Here is a 20,481-nt window from a genome sequence, read left to right as displayed (position 1 = left end):
AGCTGTGATGTCTTAGAGCCAAGAATAAAACCATTATTGGTTAAAACCTAGTTTCAAATACACTACAATAAGCTTTAGACATAGTTTGTTTAATTAAATGTGGAGTACAGTGGATCGTACCAAGTAAACACCATTTTTAAAGGAAATTTTGTTCATCCATATTTTTCAAATATGTCGAGAATGTGTGGTTTTTTTCCCTGCATGAAATTTATCCATCTTTAATTTTGCCCAAGTCTTGTGTTTTTTCTAAAGGTAGATTTCCCCTTCTATTACTACAACTGTTTGTAAAGTCTAACCTTCTGGTTTCTATATTTAATTTCCTTTCTCCAATAGCAGTTTGTTGTACCAACAGACTTTTATCTTTGGTAATATTTAAAGATAAGTCACAATTTTAAGGGTTATGGGTATAAAAATATTAAAGATACTATCCAGTGCTGTATTTTTCTCTCAGACAAATACACACTGAAAATAAAAACATGGCAAGGTAATTGGATGTGGATTTTGCACTGAAAGAAAAAAGCTATAAATTCTGCATTTTGTAAAATTGGGTTGATGACATCACAATAGGCATGAGAAATGAGATGATTGGCTGGCTTTAGTAAATACAGTGGGATTTTTGACAGACTTTGACATTTGCAGTCGGTTGCATTTTTTCTGTCAGGGGTTCATGCTCACATGTTAAAGCTATAGTTTGAGTACTATCCCCCCCAAAAAAACCCTCCAACCGGATTTCTTTGCAACAATTTCCTAAAATATAAAGACAAACTATTAGGTCCTCAAATATGAAAATGTGGCAAAAGTTGTATTTTCTCTTCATTCGTCTGAAAGAGCCCCAAAACATTACAATAGACCATAACATTAAAAGTGATATTTCCCTGTGGTGTACTTACGATGTGCAGCTGAAGATAGTCTCCAAGCCCGTGGGTGCTCTCCACGCGCACCAAAATGGCCTCCTTTTGCTGAGTGCTGAAGCCCACAGCTAACCGGTCGGCCCGAGTGCTCGGCCTTTCATTGGGGGCCCAGGTGAATGTGATAAGAGCCCCCCCCTTCCCAAAGATATATGTGGTCCCAGCTAGGAACAGACAGAAAAAAAGAAATTAGATAGTAGTCATAGCTTGTTGCAGGTATTCAGTGACAGAGCTTGTCAAGGACAAAAAATTCTGACTTTACATTTGTTCTTTTCAACTTCTAAGTACCAACCCTTGCATGAAGATAAAATTATGCTTTCTCCTCTCACCCTCTCTTAACAAGGCCAACCCCATCTACAGCAATACTCTCCACTTTTTTTTATGTAATTGAAAATAAAATAAATAGCAAGCCAAGGGCTTCTATCAGACTGCAAGGGATGGAAAATAATTAAAATGCATCTTTGATTTAATTCTTATTAAAAAAAACTTAATTTAGAGAGTAGAATAAGGTTTTTGCAGGCATAAGCAAACAACCGTTTGAATATTGCAGCCAAATTTTTGCCTTAAATAGGATATGCATTAGATTTCATGACTCACACATAGCATTGTTGCAAATAATAGGTACGACACTATATAAATCCGTTATGTAGCTATTAATTAGCTTCATGACAATTTCTGAACATAAAAATAAAACATTTGAATTATCCAAATGTGACTGATTAAATATGGATGATTATAATGTTCTGACTTTCACTTTAATTTTTTGTCTTATATATGCAGATGCTTAATAAACATGTTTTTACTAATCTTATACCCCTGTCACACTATTGCATATCTGCCTTTTGCTTCAGTGGCGTTTGAAGACTCTATGCCACAGGAAAATAGTTCTCTTTTTACTGTTACTTATTTGCTTCACATTTAACACTGTAGCAAACACAAGTTGATCACTAGATTAGATGGATTATCACTGATGTGTTGGACATGACTAAAAATTCTTCATCATCACTGCAGCTCTCAAACACCACTTAAAATACACACGTGCAACAGTGTTTCAGAAACAAATCAGCAGTGACTCAAATATCACAGAAATTCTCCAATAATATTATTTAACCTCATGCTACACTATACAGATGGTTCACTCACCTCAGCGTGACCTAAACTAAAAATTAAAACCATGAACTGACCTACTTTTTGGATAATTCAGCTATTAATGATCTGCCCATTAGAGGGCACTCATAGAACACTGACATTTCATTCCCAGATGGTCAGTTGATCATTGAATATAATGTAAAAATAATAAAAAAAAAACAAATACAATAAATAATACTAATGACAAGACTATCACAGCAAAAGTAATGTAACCTGTCCTGATTCAGCAGAAAACTGAATTTGACATGCTTGATCCAAATACACATGTACTATTCAGAGCGGCAATCCATCAAAAGCAAGTAATATAATTTAAAGTGGTAACAGGACTTGCTTTTGCATAAATCATGCTTCATTTTCTCATTTTTTACACCTGCCTAACATTTTGTTTCTTTTAAGCGCCAGCATATGAGGCAAAACAGGAAAAAGGGTGACAAGAGCTTTAGTAAAACTAAACATTTAGAAATGCATAACCCTATACATTTACTGTCGGATGCAGGCATAAAAAGAAAAAGAAAGGCTCTATTTTAGTGTGCGGTATTTTTTTCAAGGCATATATTCCAGCCTAACTGAAATTCTTCCACCTGCTCCTTCAGAATCTGGCAGGTGCTTGGCAAAGTGGTGGTTTCTGCCTGAACGTTTTACCACTTCAGTTATTGCTCTCCACTCACAATGATTCATGTCACTCCTTGAGATAAATGAGGTAAAAGTTGATGCTAATTTTGTTATTTACAAGTCTTGCTCAAATGGCAGAAATACCTGAGAATATTTGTACAGACGTGTTTAAATCCTTTCACTTGTAAATCCGACACCTCTGAGTGGCGTAAAGTGATACATTGTGCAGGTTGTTCATTAAACCTGCATCAAATTGCTAAATTCTGTAATTTGATATTATGAGAAGAGCAGTAATCCATTTATACAACCCATGCACATGTAAATCATGCTAGTTCTAAGTTCTGTGGTGACTGCAGAAAGGTCCAGCTGTCATGCAGCTGGGAGCAGAAACAACAATCACCTTTAAAAGAAGTTTATGTTTATAGCAGTTTTCACACCTGAAAAGTGTAGCGTGTGTGTCTGGTATTATTCAGTGAAGCAGAGGAAACACTTGAGGAAAAAAATTGTCTCCCCATTTTTAATAATCTGCAAAGGCTCTTCTGCTGAGTGCATAAAAGGTCTCCTATTGAGGAATGATAACTGCTTGCTGAAAGCTAAAAATAACATGAAACGCTACATCTGAGGGTTCAAAAAACACCTTGTGCTGACTTTGAATTTAATTCAAAGGGTGAGTTCTCCAGTGGTGATTGTTTCCGAGTTAATTATTTCTTTTTGAGTTAATCTTAATTAATGTCTGGGATTTGCAGTCAAACGTAAGTCAGTGACATTAGCCACATTAAAGAGGCTCAATGAGTGGTTTTATTAGTTTCTTCCTTCCAGTGAATGTTATCAACATCTGACCTCTTAGGCTCTCCCCCTTTTCTTCACAATTAAATTACTTACTGCACTTTTTCAATTGTTTTACGAGTTATGTGCCCTAAATGCAATGTAGGAAAATGAGTCAGTCTGTCAGTCATTTTCTACGGCTTATTCCATAGTGGGTCGCGGGAGAGCTGGTGCCTATCTCCAGCAGTCTATGGGCGAGAGGCGGGGTTCACCCTGGACAGGTCGCCAGTCCATCGCAGGGCAAGGAAAAATTAATATGTTATTGAAAACGTAGTTTCCAATTTCAAGTTCCAAAAAGATTTACATTGGTCATTGAAAATCTGCATTTGATTGTATCTAAGACTAGTTGACTGAATTATATCTGTTTAACTTCCACCCATTGGAGAAACCCAGTGGGATTTTGAAAACAATGTGCCGGGAGTCAGTGTGACACAAAAAACAGAATTTTGGAACTGAAATTGAATTTCAGACCTGAAAGTGAAAGTAATCAAACTAAATTTTAATACAAAGCAAAGCTTATTTCAAAGCAAACAAATTCAGTTTTAAACCATTTTATTCAGTTTCAGTTTAGTGAAATTCCTTTTCAAACCAATGCATTTAATTACAAATTACACAAATACAGATTCAGTCGGAGCAATTCAAATTCAGTTTCTGATGGCACACGTTTCTTCCCATAGATTCATTACACAGAGTGATACTTAAATCATTTATTTCTGTTAACTTTGATGATTCCAGTTCTCGGACAATAAAAAAACAATATCAAATAAGATCAATAAAGAATTGATTTTGGCTCCTTTTGTATGCATCACTGCATCAATGTGGCAATGGATGGAGGAGATCCAGCTGCAGTCCACACCTTGCGAAACTCCCCCAAACTCTTAAATAGGCTTACTTTACAATCCCCTCAAGGCTGCTGTTTTTCTAGTTGCTTATACATCTTTTTCTGCCACATTTCTATCTTACACTATACTTTTGAATGATTTACTTGCAATGTTTATGGTCCCTTTGGGAATGGACTTACACCAATATGCAAATAGTAAGACAAATTGGGATTATGAATGAGTGCAGCTGGGTGAATGTTCCTCAAACCTAACAACGCTTTGATTAATCAGAATAATTAGTTAAGTGCAGTATGAAAGTACAGCCAGCTTCTTTTGCAATGACCTTTTGTGTCTTACTCTCATTGTGAAGGGTGTCAATAACTGTCTGCTAAACGACTGCCAAAGTCAACAGCCGTCTCCATGATTATTTAGGCCATAATATAGCATTTCTGTGTTTTAAACTCCTTTTCATTGGTGTCATCATGCTTGAAAAATAGCACTCTGGTGTTTGATGTTTCACTTTTTGAAATTAGTTATTAAAATGATTTAACTTTATCCTTGTTTGTCAGCTGTTTTCAGACATAACCATGGATCTACAGCCTGATTGTTGATGACCCCAAGCAATACAGTAGCAAAGTAAAACTGTCTCCAATAAAAATACATTTTTTTGCATAACATTTATATAAATATATATGTTTTTCAAATATTTTATAAATAAAATAAAAAATACTATATTTGTTAGATAATGGGTGATCAACATACCGTTTCTTCTTAATAAGACATAACGTTTTAGCATAAAACTAATTGACAATAGATCAACAGAACATTTTTTCATTGTTAGAAAACAACCAGATCACATTGTTTCAGATCTTGCTTTAGATAATACTGAAACTTCCTCATGTACATTCAAACACTGCAACCACTGCAAACTGGTTGTAGGAAGCTCTTCCCAAATTGATTTTTATTTTGAAGAAAGGCTCCAGCAGTCTGAATGATCAAATCAATATGTAACTGAGATCTTTAGAGTGAAATCTTCTCTGTCCACTACTAGCTGGCTGACCTGCAGGGAAAATACATTAGAAATCTTTTTTGGAAGTAACTATGTTAGATATCACCTTAAATATTCAGACTTCAACAAGATATCAAATTATCCTTTGTGGACTTTAAATCATTCATGAGAAAATTTAGGTGTTAGGGATTCTTGAAATTGAAGATTGCCAACTAATGCTGAGCATCATGTGATATTCTGAACTGTGCAACTCGTGCTCCACAGCAGTATGCTTTTTAAGAACCTTTTCCGTCAAGAATCCAGGTTGCTGTACTCACTGATAGATCTTACAAAACATGCCTAAGCTGTTTATTTTCTTAGACTGTCCTCTATAATTTTAGCAGGTAAGGTTACCGGTTAGACTACAGTCTGACCTATTTTGAATAGGTCCGTACAGATAATATTTCCTTTACAGTACAGTCCTGCATAATATGTTCGTGTCATCCTGCTGTTTTAGGGGTGTGGGCTGCTTCTTTGCTAATTCGCGTGATTTGCTGTTGGCCAATGTAAATTAGCTAGCAAAGGACTTCAAAATAAGAGCGTTTTTCTGCTTTCTAGATGCCAATTTCATCTAGTTAAACAAGCTGATGTTTCTTCTGGCTATGAGGTAAAATATATATTTAACTTTAGAAACTTTAGTGTGTAAAAAACAAAACAGTATGTCTGTTTTTTTTAGACTGCAGCAGGCGTGTAGTTAGACCTGGGCTTCCGGGGCGGAAGCCCCAGTTGTTTTCTGAATAGCCCCGGACTTCTTGATAGAAGAAATTTAGAAGTATTAAAAAGATGCAGCCACAAAATGGTATTGGACTTCACATTTTTATCTAAAAACAATCAGATTTTTTTAATTGTGTTCCATATAACCACCTCCCACTCCACCTAACCTGACAATGAGTTAAAAGGAGAAGACAAAAAATAGCTATTTGTGCACTCGCAGCACCACGAATGCACAACTACGTGCACAGCCAGAGACGGACTCCATTCTGGAGAAGTCCAGAACAGCAGTTTAACCTACTACAGTTGACCTGCCTCCTTCATTACCTGAAAAGTTACACTTAGCGCCTCAAACAGGGCTCATTTCAGAGCAACCGCAGAGCCAACCAAGGAGTGGGAGCCTTGTGCATGTGTTCAGGAACAGGTGGACGCCGAGCGGTATAACCCAGACGAAGATAGCGGTAAAACCTGAATGCTGACTCAAAATGGGCTAATTGTAAGTTACAGATAATCACTTATTCACCCAGCAAGACATGAGGTGGAGGTTCACTCTAAGGAGCATCTTCAGGGTCATGATGAGGAACTTTCACCTGAGCTACAGGTGAAGTTAAATGATGTGGCTGTGATAGAAAACAGTAGCAATCTTCTCTGTGAGCTTCTAGCCAGATTTGCATCATAATGTGAAAATATCTGGTCCTTTACTTAAGTCAGAATAAAAGCATTTAATCCTAACGTAGCTGAACATATTACAAGTTCCTTCAGATCAACGCATTGCATCTCATTGCTGCAGCCAGTCTTATAGTCTAGTTCTACATGTAGACAGAAAAAAAGTGTTGTTCAATAAACCAGGAAAATATCTCCTGGTGCCAGTAAGACGTAGAAAGTCCAAAAGTAAGCGTCCCTCTTCTCTTTCATATCTTCTGTGCTGATTCTAAACGTACAACTCTGGGTTTAAAGATGCAGCATAATTAAGAAATAAATCATAGCAATTAATCACAGGTGGACCATTGATTAGTTAACAGTTTTATTTTTCTGAATTACACATGTAATATTATATAAACTAAACTAATTAAACAAGGATACAGTTTTACTGAAGGTGAGACATACATACCATATGTATACAGTTATTAATAACTGTAATATTAGTACTGATAAGGTCAAGGATGAGGCTCTATGCTGTATTTTAAACACAATAACTTAACAACCTTTTCTCTCAAAGTGTTTAATAGTAAAAACTGCAATAATGGCTCACTTTCTTAGTGCTGAACAAAAGACTGTTGTAAAATGTTTCATTTATTATTTTTGGCAAATTTCTCCAGAAGTGGAATGAAGGGCTGAAAAGATTAATAAAAGAAGGAACAATTTTAATAAAATGTTTTGAAAGCTCTTGGCATAATAAAATAAATGTGTTTGACTAAGATTTAGGAAAATCCACTTTATTCCACTTTCCTTTTTTGAAATAAAAGAATAAAGACAATGGAGCCTCAGGAGTGGAACACTTTGATGAGAATGTAATGTTTAAATAGGTAATTTATGTAGATGACAAAAGAAGCACATTTATCTGGCCCAAAGTAAACATCTCTGAGTTTAAGAAAAACTTTTGTCAGCAAAAATTCAGATTATGTTCTTTTCTAAATACCTCAAAATGTGTCATTATTTGCTTCAGCAAAATGGTTTTCCATCAGGCCTAAACTCTTTTTCAGTTACATTCAGCTTCTAACAAAAATAAAAAGTAAATTTATTGCAAACCTTTTTTGCTTGATTCACAATAATTTACATTCAATCTAAAACCAGCCGAGACAGAGAACTGGTACAATATGTCCTACATTATTTTAACTTTAAATTACCTATAAATTGTCTTATTGAAATCTAAATATTTTGGATTTGGGCTAAAGCCCCCGATGTTTTGAGTCCCTAAAAATACCCCTGGACTGCAGGACATGTAGTGCCAGTGGGCCCCAGCCCTGCCTACATTGAGCCCTGCATGTAAGACAAAACATTTCACCTTCCCCCATTTTGTACCCTTGGAAATCTGAGCATTTTTAGGATAATGTCTCTTTGGGATTTAGCACAATACTTAATGAAGAATATGCATGAACTGATAAGCAATGGTAATGTACAGTACATGGGTAAGTGGTTTGTCTACAGGAATTAAATGGAAGTGGGCTGGGTTGAAATGAGAACCCATAAATACTGTATGAGGGTATGAATTGGCGAAGGAGTGGACTCAGCAGGAGTCCATTGGTGAAATTCAAATCAGCAAACATTTAATTTAAGAAAAGGATTGTGAATACTCATGTGCAATTATTCATCCACCATTGGAAATTAGGTTAATTGGCAAAAATAGCCAAACTAACAGCTGTTTGCAATAAACTAATGAAACAAAAACAGTTTAAGAAGCTCAACACTACTGATTTTACATGTGGTTTCTTCAGATTAAATACACAATGAACATTTCAATGACTATTGCTATTAAAGTCATTCATATCAAGCATATTTATAGTGCTAGGTGGAGCACTAAATATTAAAATGTCTTTAATAACCTGTGGTAAACGTGATTTATAGCCAGACACCATCTTCTGGTAGTGTTCTTAAGTAGTATTCAAGAGTAGCGTTCTAGTATTTTCTAGCATGTCTTCTGAAATTAAGCCTTGGTGTTTGAATGTCCAGGGACACCCAACCTTTACCTTTCTCACAGACAGCAAAGCATTTTCTCCCAGGATTTTCTGATACTTGACTGAATATTTATTGCCCTGCACAAGCTGCAGGTTTCCAGCGCCAGAGGAAGCACATCACTGAGCCACTACTATGCTTCAAAATAGGCATGTTGATCATTTAAGTGTATGCTTTATTCTTCTTCCTCCAATCATAGCGCTGATCCATAGGTCAGAAATTTTGCATATATTGTCAGAAAAAAAGCCATTGATTGGCTACATCAGGTGGGCCTCAGACTACACATCATTTACAGATGTATGATTTGCAATTCTATTCAGTGGGTTGAATAAGTTTGAGACCGCAGTGGTCACTGAAAGTAGGATTTATTGTTGAATTTAGATAAAATCCTTGTTACATTAGTTTATTGAGTATTTTAAACAGTTCTTTTATAATAACTTTATTGAAAACACCTAAACATTTTAGAATTTAGCAAATAGACCTTACTTGCGCCAGGGGTTGATGAATGTGTGCATATCACAAGGGAGTGGTCATCTTTCTTGTCAGTCCACAAAAGGAGCCTCCCTTAGTGCTCAGGGGAGATAGGTTCCAAATCACTGATCTATAGGGTAGCCATGTTAATTATGCCTGAGCTGCAACAGTACATGTGTTCCACTGACGGACTGAGGTACTACAGGCAGTGGAACAAATAAATAAGAAACATTTAGGTATAGTTTAACTCTTAGAAGTAATTTGGTTGATAAAATATTACTCTAAATTATTTAAAAGAATTAATTGATCACCAAATTAAACCAAAAACTATCTGAGGGTAAAATACAAAAAAGGAAAACGGTCCTAGTCAAATCCAACTATAAGAAATCCAGTTCATTCTACTGCATCATCTCTCCATACATGCAAAGGCATTGGATACATCAATAAATACTAAAATGAGTCTTGGTACATTGTGAATCAAGGTCATTTAATGACATTTAATGATATTTTGGAAAAAAATATTTTCTCAGAAATGTGAAGGCCTCTCCACAAACGGCCGATGAAATTAAGCTTTATGTGAACAAGCATAGACGGAGAAGAAAATAGAAGTAGAAGGCCGAATAAGGTTAACATCCTTCCCTCTTATGTGCATCCTGAAATATGGAATATTAATGCACCTGGAGGAAAACATAGAGGCATCTATCTATAGACAGCAGCACCTCCTGCATTAGTAATGATATTAAAGCATTTCATTACACCTTTCTGCCTCACCATTCTACTTCTACTTTTCTACTGAAGATCTGTATTGACTAATTGCTGGTGGTAAATCAGGTTTACTAAGATTACTACTACAAACAACGCAGTTTCATAACTTGAAGCACCTGAGTAACAGGGCTTTGTCAACTGTCTCATGGGAACCGCTCAGCTCGTCTCTTTTCTCATGACATGAATAACAAGACAGCCTTGGGATTCTCAGCTGCACGATGAGTACTATGTCATTATTAGTCTGCAACCTTGAAATTAAATCAAGCTGCACAGACCTTCTAGTAACACTTGTATCTAAAGGATAATATAAGATGCTAATGAAATATAAGTGAACTGCAGCATATTTACTGAACAGACAAAATTAAGAGCATTTGTGTTGCTCCTTCAAAGCCCAAAAAGACTAACATTAATGATGTTTGTTCTTTAAATAAACTGCAACCCTTTTCGGTTACGCTCTCAAAATGTAATCTTGAATCTCTGTCATGTCCTAATGGATCTTTACACAACAAATGCAACAGTATGGAATGGTTGTTTATGCCAAAAATGAAAGCTACCCACACATCCCTTCCTTCCTGCATATGTGCTCTAAGCCAGCTGAATGCAAGAGAAGAAACGTTGTGCAAAATATAATGAGATGCAGCACTTTTTCTTTGTCACAGATGCAACAGTTGCCTTTCAAAAACTTTTTAAAGGCATGAGTTAAAAGTTGCCATGGGTTGATAATATTACCAAAGTACATTAAGGTGGTAAAAACTTGGTTCTGAAGCTGCTTCAAACTGCTCTTACAGTTGAAAAGTTTTTAAAGAAGAGTCCATAAAAAGTTCCAGAGTGACTATTGTTTTCTCTGGCTGTATGGAGTTTAGATTACACAGAGCTACCCCTCCCTGACCTGCTGCTGTGCACCTTTGATTACAGTCGGCTTCTTTAATTCATGACTAAAAAAATACATTAATCTTCTGTTGCTTTTTTTCTGCACAGAATTTACTTAACACCCAGTTTGTGACCTTTTCCTTTAATGAAAATACACACTTTGTTTTGGCATTTGTGCCATTCAAGCTAGTAACACCAATGCATAAAGTTATGGTATTTGTACTAATCTGTATCATACTGTGAGAATCTCATAGCTGCACTGGCCTAATTAATAGGTCACAAAAGTGGCAAAGAGATTTTAGTTTTATAACTAACGCAAGGTTTTTATACTGGACTGCTCTGTTTCTGAATGAGTCTGTTTTCCTTTCTGGAAATATTTCTGAATTTACTCCACTTTCCAACAGGCCCCAACTGTGTACTGTGTTCTGTGGAGGCTTCTAGAAAAGACAGTTTGTGAAGGACAAGGGCACATCAAACAAAGCTGTTCGATTTAGACTTAAATTCTCTAATGTGAGCAGTTCTGAACGAACGGGGAGTCATGGAGTTCAAATTTCTCATCTGGCTTATAGAATCTGAGGCACACTTGCACCATGGTCTATTAAATTCCGCTTAGTGAAATGATGAAAATGAATACTCCGGCCTGAAGCCTGTCTCAGAGAACATATGGTTCTCCAGCTAAAATATAGCCTTCCAGTTAGAAAGAGGCATCACATACTTAGGGCTGTGAGTGAAGAATTTACAAATAAAAATCAATCAAACCAATTAAATCCGGCCAAGCGAAAGTAGGCTGGAAAAGTCTTATGAATATTAAATAAACCACACACGCAGCCGGCACACGCTGACTTCAGCTTTATTATGGCCGAAATGCTGTTTCTGCACCTTTTAGCAAGACGTATTCAGACTGCCAGTTTTCGAATTGAATGTCTGCAGCTCGCGGCACCTTTAACAGCCCTTTCTTCTCCATTATAGCGTTCAGGTTTTCTCCCACTCAGGTGATTTCAGGTGACTCGGGGTTGCGAGGAAATAGTGCCAATGCGAGTGCAGCAGATGAATTACTGGGCCGAATGTACTGCAGCTCAATCAAGTAAAACAGCAGATAGATACAATATGGATGTTTCTAATGAGAGGTAGGCTTTTCCTGCATGAGCACAAGCACTGTCACATCAAAAGGACTTTGATCAAATTTAGTAATGTATCTTTTTTTTTTTTTTTACTTGTTCCGTGTATGACTATCTGTCTAGTCCATAGTGTCCCAATTGTTCTAGTGACATCCATTCCTCTTGCTTGTTCTTATTGGCTATGGGCACCAAATCTTGTTTAGACAAGAAAGCAGTGGTTTAGTGTAATACACAGCATTTTTGAAACCCTGAATGTCTCTCATGCTGTGTGACTAGCTGGGCAAGATCATTTTGGCTCAGACTGAGATGATTCATTGAAGCCCCTGGAAAAATTGTAAATAGTAAAATATGATGGAATAATTAATTAGCAGGTTGACTCAATTAAAATATATTTCAGACTGTAAAATTAATACATGTGAACTACACAAATATGTACTAAGTTATGTTATCTTGTCACAACAAACAAAGAAATGTGTGATTACATCCTGTTAGTTTCTTCTCTGGGTACTGGTTTAGTACTTCTCACCTCCTACCACAGCACAATTTGCATGATATAAACAGCGGTGAACTCTGAGAAAGTGACTCTGTGTGCACTGGCTATAATTCACATAAATATATATGCATTTATGTAGACATTTTCCCAAATGCATAAAGCATAGCACATTAAAATGTGGAGCATCAGTGCAGGGAGACACTGTTTGCTCTGTAGAGCTAGTTTAAGAATAGATTGATCTTTGTGACAAGTCATAGGACTACAATGGGAGTATCAAAAGTCGGTCCTCGAGGGCCAGTGTCCTGCCTGTTTTACATGTTTCCCTGCTTCAACACGGCTGATTCAAGTGATTGCCGCTCAGCAAAAGCCTGTTAATCAACTCTCAATAAAAATCAGTTGTGCTAAGGCAGGGAAACATTTAAAACATGCAGGACATCGGCCCACAAGGACAGACTTTGGACACCCCTGGACTAGAATGATGTGCCAACTCTGGTAAGCACACACTGAAATGTATAATAACTGAAGATAAATTGTTATTATGCTGAACCAGTTCATAAACCTGGAACATCAAACTGTTTTAGGCTACAAACTCTGGTGGATAGGACTTGCTGCTAATGTGAGCTGCATGTTTCTTCAAAATCTGCTACATAACAAGGCTAGTAGGATTTTTATTATTAAAAAAACCTTTTCCCCTTAAAAATATGGTTTTCCCAGTTTTCACAGCCACAGGATTGTTTGCTGTTATTTTCAACTGCACCTGTTGTTGTTTCTGGAAGCCCAGGGGTCACTAAATATTACATTACAGTTTCTAATCTGAAGGAAGATAATATTAATACAATCATGACAAATTTGATTTTAGGATCCCAAAATATTGAAGCACTGCTGTGCTCATTGTTTGTAGGAATCTACTGGCAAAAATGGAAGCTGTCTGACACTGTCTGACAAATGAATACTATAGCTGGACTCTTTTGTATCACATCCTGATTATTGTATCAGGTAAAATTCTTGAACATTACATAAAAAATAATGGATTTGATATGTTCTCATAAAAATATTAATGGGATGACAAATTTATTTCCAGACTGCTTGTAACAAGAACTCATGAAGGCAAAAATTCATATATCTATAGAAGGTCTGTCTGTGTTGCTTTATATACAGTAGATCACCATGGATTCCTTGAACATGCTAGTGGTGCTCACTGTAATGTACAACTGCTTGTTCCAGTTCAAAAACACTACAGGCAAGACCAGAAGCCTACGCTGGTCTTGCCAGCCACCATGTACAGGGGTTGGACAATGAAACTGAAACACCTGTCATTTTAGTGTGGGAGGTTTCATGGCTAAATTGGACCAGCTTGGTAGCCAGTCTTCATTGATTGCACATTGCACCAGTAAGAGCAGAGTGTGAAGGTTCAATTAGCAGGGTAAGAGCACAGTTTTGCTCAAACATTGTTGACAAATTGTTGGTGCACGTCTTGCTGGCGCATCTGTGACCAAGACAGCAAGTCTTTGTGATGTATCAAGAGCCACGGTATCCAGGGTAATGTCAGCATACCACCAAGAAGGACGAACCACATCCAACAGGATTAACTGTGGACGCAAGAGGAAGCTGTCTGAAAGGGATGTTCGGGTGCTAACCCGGATTGTATCCAAAAAACATAAAACCACGGCTGCCCAAATCACGGCAGAATTAAATGTGCACCTCAACTCTCCTGTTTCCACCAGAACTGTCCGTCGGGATCTCCACAGGGTCAATATACACGCCCGGGCTGCTATAGCCAAACCTTTGGTCACTCATGCCAATGCCAAACGTCGGTTTCAATGGTGCAAGGAGCACAAATCTTGGGCTGTGGACAATGTGAAACATGTATTGTTCTCTGATGAGTCCACCTTTACTGTTTTCCCCACATCCGGGAGAGTTACGGTGTGGAGAAGCCCCAAAGAAGCGTACCACCCAGACTGTTGCATGCCCACAGTGATGGTTTGGGCTGCCATATCATGGCATTCCCTTGGCCCAATACTTGTGCTACATGGGCATGTCACTGCAAAGGACTACCGAACCATTCTTGAGGACCATGTGCATTCAATGGTTCAAACATTGTATCCTGAAGGCGGTGCCGTGCATCAGGATGACAATGCACCAACACACACAGCAAAACTGGTGAAAGATTGGTTTGATGAACATGAAAGTGAAGTTGAACATCTCCCATGGCCTGCACAGTCACCAGATCTAAATATTATTGAGCCACTTTGGGGTGTTTTGGAGGAGCGAGTCAGAAAACGTTTTCCTCCACCAGTATCACGTAGTGACCTGGCCACTATCCTGCAAGAAGAATGGCTTAAAATCCCTCTGACCACTGTGCAGGACTCGTATATGTCATTCCCAAGATGAATTGACGCTGTATTGGCCGCAAAAGGAGGCCCTACATCATACTAATAAATTATTGTGGTCTAAAACCAGGTGTTTCAGTTTCATTGTCCAACCCCTGTACATCTACAACAGTACAGATGGTTCTGCTATTTCTTGGATTCATTAAAAAAAGAAGAATAAAAACGCAATTTTCATTAAACAACTAGCGGCAGTAAACAAATGTGTGATTGTTCATTTTTATGTTTGCTGTGACCTTGCTAGACTTTAAAAGGCAATTTTCAGAAAGAACTCATCTTTATGAGTGTCATGAACAGTTATAGTCATTTAGAAAAGACAACAGTGTGAAACTGCAAATGGATAAGCAAAACTACTTCCTTTTTGTGTATAATTCTTTCTTTGTGGTTTATATTTATATTTTGCTTATTTTGCTTTGCAGCACATGCAGAGCAGAGCAGTGGTTTCTGTGATCTCTCTTCTAATGTACTGCATCTTTAGTGTCAACAAGTTGATACTTGTAACCAATGAGGGAGAAACAAACACATGCACATCGCCATAACCAAAAAAATATTTATATTATGGCCAACACAATCATGAGAAAATCTGCTCACACTACAGTTGTTATCCAGACAGTAACAGACACACTTCAAAAGCAATACAAAAGATGCACAAGCACCTTGAGAGGATTGTGAAGCAAAGCCAAAGTCTGGAGGAAATTCATAAGGCTTGGTATGCAACTGGAGCCAGTGCTTCAAGACCACAGACATATCCAGGACATCGGCGTCAACTGTAACATTCAACGTCTGAATAAGTGACAATGTTAGAACAGTCTTATTTGGGCTAAGGAAAAAAGAATTGGATTGTTGCTCAGTGGTCCAAACTCTTCACAGACGAAAGTACATTTTGCATTTAATTTCTAAATCAAGTTCCCAGTGTCTGGTGGGAGAGTAGAGAGGCACAGAATCCAAATGTTTGAGGTCCAGTGTGACGTTTCCACAGTCGGCGATGATTTGGGGTGCCATATCATCTGCTGGTGTTGGTCTGCTGAGTTTTATTAAACCTAAAGTCAGCACAGCCATCTACAGTACCAGGCAATTAAGGGAACTTCCTGTTTCCGTCTGCTGACAAGCTTTATGGAGGTGATGATTCCCCTTTCCAGCAGGGCTTGGCATCTGCCCACCCTGCCAAAAGCACCAATACCTGGATTAATGACCATGGCATCACTGTGCCGGATTGAGAAGCAAACTCACCTAAAAAGAGTGTATGGAGAACTTCTCGGAGCAAGAGAAGTGACTTCAGACCCATTAACGTAAATATGCTGTAGAAGCAACCTGGGGTCTGCATGAGGCCATAATTCTTTCCTATAAAACATCCTTTTTTATCTGTTTTAATGTAATATTGTAATTTTCTGAGAAATGGAATTTTGGGTTTTTATTAACTATAAGCCATAATGCTCAAAATTACTGGAAATAAATGCCTAAACTATATCACTTTATATGTAAGTAATGCATAAAACAATTCAACTAAAATGTTTTAATTCCTTAACTGGAATAAATTAACTCTTTAATTACATTGTAATTATTGTCTGGTTTTTGTTAGTGTGTTTGTTTAAATGAAGGTTGATGCAAATGTGTATTTAAGCCAAACTCATCATCACTCATGAGGTAAAGCATTATGTTACCCAAGTGGGAAGTTGGACTCTCTTGAACCGACCCTCTGATGCATATGACCCTTTGTTTTTCATTTCTCCAGATGAAATAAACATTGTCCCACACATTATTGCCAAGAGCCCCATAGATAAGCATTTGCTAGCACAAATATATTGATCTAAGGACAACCTTTCCTCTATCAAATTCAATTTTCGAATCAGGTTCAAAGAATGCATTCTTCGAAAGACGCTCCCTTACACCCCCACCCCCTCTTCCCCACTTCAGACATCTCTCTGGAGGCATTAGTTGCTCTTTGCTTTCCCACAGCCAGACAGCCCAAACACTAACACAGAGACCCTGGAGAATGAAGTACAGCAAATTGTTCATGAGTGTGTTGATCATGCTGGTGTGTTGGGCTTGTGATGAGGGGTCAGCTACAGTGCAAGGTTTCTTACAATCCAGTTGAGAGTTCTTTGGCTCTGTGGTCATGGTAGTGGCTAGATCTCCCTTAGCGTGATGGTGCAACACAGAGTAAAATGTGCACTGAAGCATCAACGTCTTTATGAAACCAGACATCCTGAAGGAACCCTTTGATTTACCTTTGTGTTTTAACTTGTAGAGATATGGATGCTCAGTTTAGTGTGAGTAGATTAATTCTGCACTGTGAATTGTGTGATTCAATATTAGCTGCAAACCTAATAGGTAACTCTTTAAGCAGAAGGACCTTACTGCTATTATTTGAGATATGATGTGGGATTTTAGACACTAAGCTTTAAAAAAAACAGATTATCTGATCAGAATGCAAATTACAAGATTTTGGGTACACAGTGTATGAAAACAAGTCTCTTTCACCAAATTCTTATTCACACCAACTGAGGCATGTCTTATACACTGATATGAAGATTAGGAGGGGAATTTCAAATCAGAACCAATGGAGAAAAGTGCATGTGTTGCAGGGTAATTGGGTATGCGATGATCAGACTTTTAATGATTTTCAATTTTATTCAAGGTCTGACAATATATTTTTTTTTCTGTAAACTGTAAGACAAAGGAGAAAAAAAACAGATGCAGTTTATTTTTTTTAAGAGAGGAAGCAGTTTTCAATCCAACAGCAAATGAAGGATTTTCAAAACATCAAGGCTTCTTACCTTTATCGTTTTTTTATTAATCAAAAAAATTTTGGGAGCTCTTGTAATTATTAATAAAAAAGGCTAATCTTTCAGTATTTGACCTGCTGATTATCAGTCTGAGCCAATGGAGGAAAAAGTGGCTAATCCTGGTCTTTGACCAAATGACTGGTACATATTTAATTGTAATGTCACAAAAATAAGAAATAATTTTATGTGGGATACATTTTTATGGAGTATATTTTCTTAATTAGTTGATTTATTTTGAGTGTAAAGAAATAAATTGTTTACTTTTAAAAAGTAAAACATTAAAACAAAAAGCTATAAAGGAAAGGAAAAATATTTGTTGCATTTTTAAAACAATATTTTAAAATCTTTGCAGTCAATCCATTACTTATTACAACCCTCAGCTTTGCAGCAACCGTCCTTGACTTCATTAAAAACTAATCTGTCAGTCTGGAATTTACTTCAAAATTGGTTTTTATTTCATTTTGTTATTATATTTATTTTACTTTATCTGTTTACAGTTTACTTTACCGTTGTTTGATCCAATTCCACTTTTCATTTTGACCTTGATGCCATAATCTTATGTATAATTTCAATTTAACTTTTAGGACTTTTTTACATTTCATCATTTACATTTTGCCAGTTTCGTTTTGTAGAGATTTAAAATTTTTGTTTTACTGTTCTTATTTTAGCATTCATCATTTATAAATGCATTTACTCAGTTGTGTATTTTATATAACAATTTATTGTAATTATCAATAATTATTATTTCATTTTATTAGTTTAGCATTAATTGGTGTGATTATTGTTTGTAAGCATATTCCTTTGTTTTAACTCATGCAAATCACTTGAAGTTTCATTTAATTTGTTTGAAAACTGAATAGTCAATGTCATTCTTTCATGATGAACTGTCTGCAGTCCTGACATTGGAATAATGTAACAATGAATTCAGTAACCTCTGTTTTAGATGAGGAATAAGAGGCGCTGCAGCAGGTTAGGTGAGCTATTAATAGCAAGTTGCCCAGGAGCGCTCAGAAGTCTTTGGCTAGCCTTGAAACACTCATACACACTTATACAGTCGTGTATCCATGACAGAGGGCATCACAATGACTCACATCCATTTGCAGGAGTCATAAACTTGATTTATACTTCTGTGCTAAAAACCAGTCCAGACATGCTGTAGTCTATGCAAATAAACCTAAAGTGTACATCATTCAGCAACCGCAGCATCAGAATGCCTAATGGGGGGAGAGTCTTTGCCTTTGCAAGACATCTTTGGTAAATTTTAGTTGTAGAGGTCAACATACATTGGTTTGGCTTGGATTGAAATTACAGCATTTCATAAAAGAGATGTCCTAGTGAAAATAATGTTACCAGCTAATACACTAGCTAAATAGGTAGACAGGCCTAGGTATTCAAAAAATCTGGAAAAGATTTGTGGTTCCCATTTGGTTCCTTTCAAATGTCACCACATGCCTGTTCAGGCTTGTTGCAAAGTCAGTGACTCATTGCAATCTGCTGAGTTTCCATAGAAAGGTAACTTTTTACCATATGGCATGACCTGATCCACACAGTTTGACTGTATTGAAAATATTTTACATTAAATTAGAATGTACGTAACTCAATCTGAATCTGAGTGAGTCTGAGGTATGATTGTATCAGATTTATTTGAATTTGGATCCAACTAGGTTCTGCAGTGCCTTATTTAACGTTTTTGCATTTAGTCACTTTCCAACTACAGACTACAATGTATTCCATTGGCATTTAATGCGATACACCAAGACAGAGTAGTGAATACTTGTGGAAAGAAAAGGATGCATGACTTTCCAAGCTTTTTTCTCTTTAGAACCACCTTTTGGAGACGTCACATCTAAAGAATGACATTTTGGCTTGTTTGTTTTTGCAAAATAGCTTAAGAGAGAGTGTCTGAACAGCAATTTTCAGGTCTTGCCACAGATTATTTAATGGATTTAGAGCTAGACTATTACTGGACTAATTTAACAGCTAAATATACTATGATATAAACCATTGTAACTCTGACTGTACAAGTCTTTTGTAGAATTTCTTCCAGGACTTTATGTTATTTAGCTCCAACCAGCTCCAACAAATGTACCAGCATCTCTATTCCTAACAAAGAAAAGCATCCCCACAGAATCATACTGCCATTAACATGTTTCACAGTTGGAATTGCGTGGTTGTGGTGAATTGTGGTGTAAATTTTCCAAAAAGTTCAATTTTAGTCTCACCTGAGCAGTTCAACTTCTTTCACATATTTGCTGTGTCCCCTTCATGGCTTGTGACAAACTACAAATGGGACTTCTCATGACTTTCTTTCAACAACGGCTTTCTTTTTAACATTTGTTCCTATTAAAGATTCTCCTACCTGAGCTGTGGATCTCAGCAACTCCTCCAGAGTTGCCATGCATTTCTTGGGTGCTTCTATAGCCTTTTTGCCCAGCTTGTCTGCTTGGGTGGACCGTAATGTCTTGGTAGGTTTCAAGTTGCACCATGCTGTTTCTATTTTAAGATGATGGACTGAGCAGTGCTTCATGAGATGTTCAAAACCTGGGAAACTAACTGTGCATTAAACTTCTCCAGAACTTTCTCCCCGAGCTGTGTGTTGTGTTCCTTAATCTTCATGATCCTATTTGTTCACTAATATTCTCTAACAATTTTTGAGGCCTTCAAAGAATAGCTGAATTTATACTGAGGGTACAAACAGGTGGACTTTATTTAGTAATTAGGTGGCATCTGAAGGCAACTGGTTGTCAAAGATATTGTGTCAGGATGTGAGTAAAGGGGGATGAAACCTCTTTCACATTTATTCCACTTCACAATTATCCACCACCTTACATTGGTCTGTCTCAA

At 37.0% G+C, this 20,481-nt stretch overlaps 1 protein-coding gene across 3 annotated transcripts in view; it reads right to left on the bottom strand.

The window, feature by feature from the left end:
* nrxn2a (neurexin 2a) overlaps positions 1-20,481 on the bottom strand; it is a 251,685-nt gene that overhangs the window by 45,417 nt on the left and 185,787 nt on the right. For all 3 annotated transcript variants that reach the window (XM_047378533.1, XM_047378530.1, XM_047378531.1), the window contains one exon: positions 891-1,072. In XM_047378533.1, coding sequence (XP_047234489.1) covers positions 891-1,072 — 182 coding nt within the window. The remainder of the gene's footprint in view (positions 1-890; positions 1,073-20,481) is intronic.

This window comes from Girardinichthys multiradiatus, chromosome 11, assembly GCF_021462225.1.
Source record: "Girardinichthys multiradiatus isolate DD_20200921_A chromosome 11, DD_fGirMul_XY1, whole genome shotgun sequence".
Lineage (NCBI taxonomy): Eukaryota > Metazoa > Chordata > Actinopteri > Cyprinodontiformes > Goodeidae > Girardinichthys > Girardinichthys multiradiatus.
Note: the sequence above shows the minus strand (reverse complement) of the source record. Positions and strands in the feature narration are given on the sequence as shown.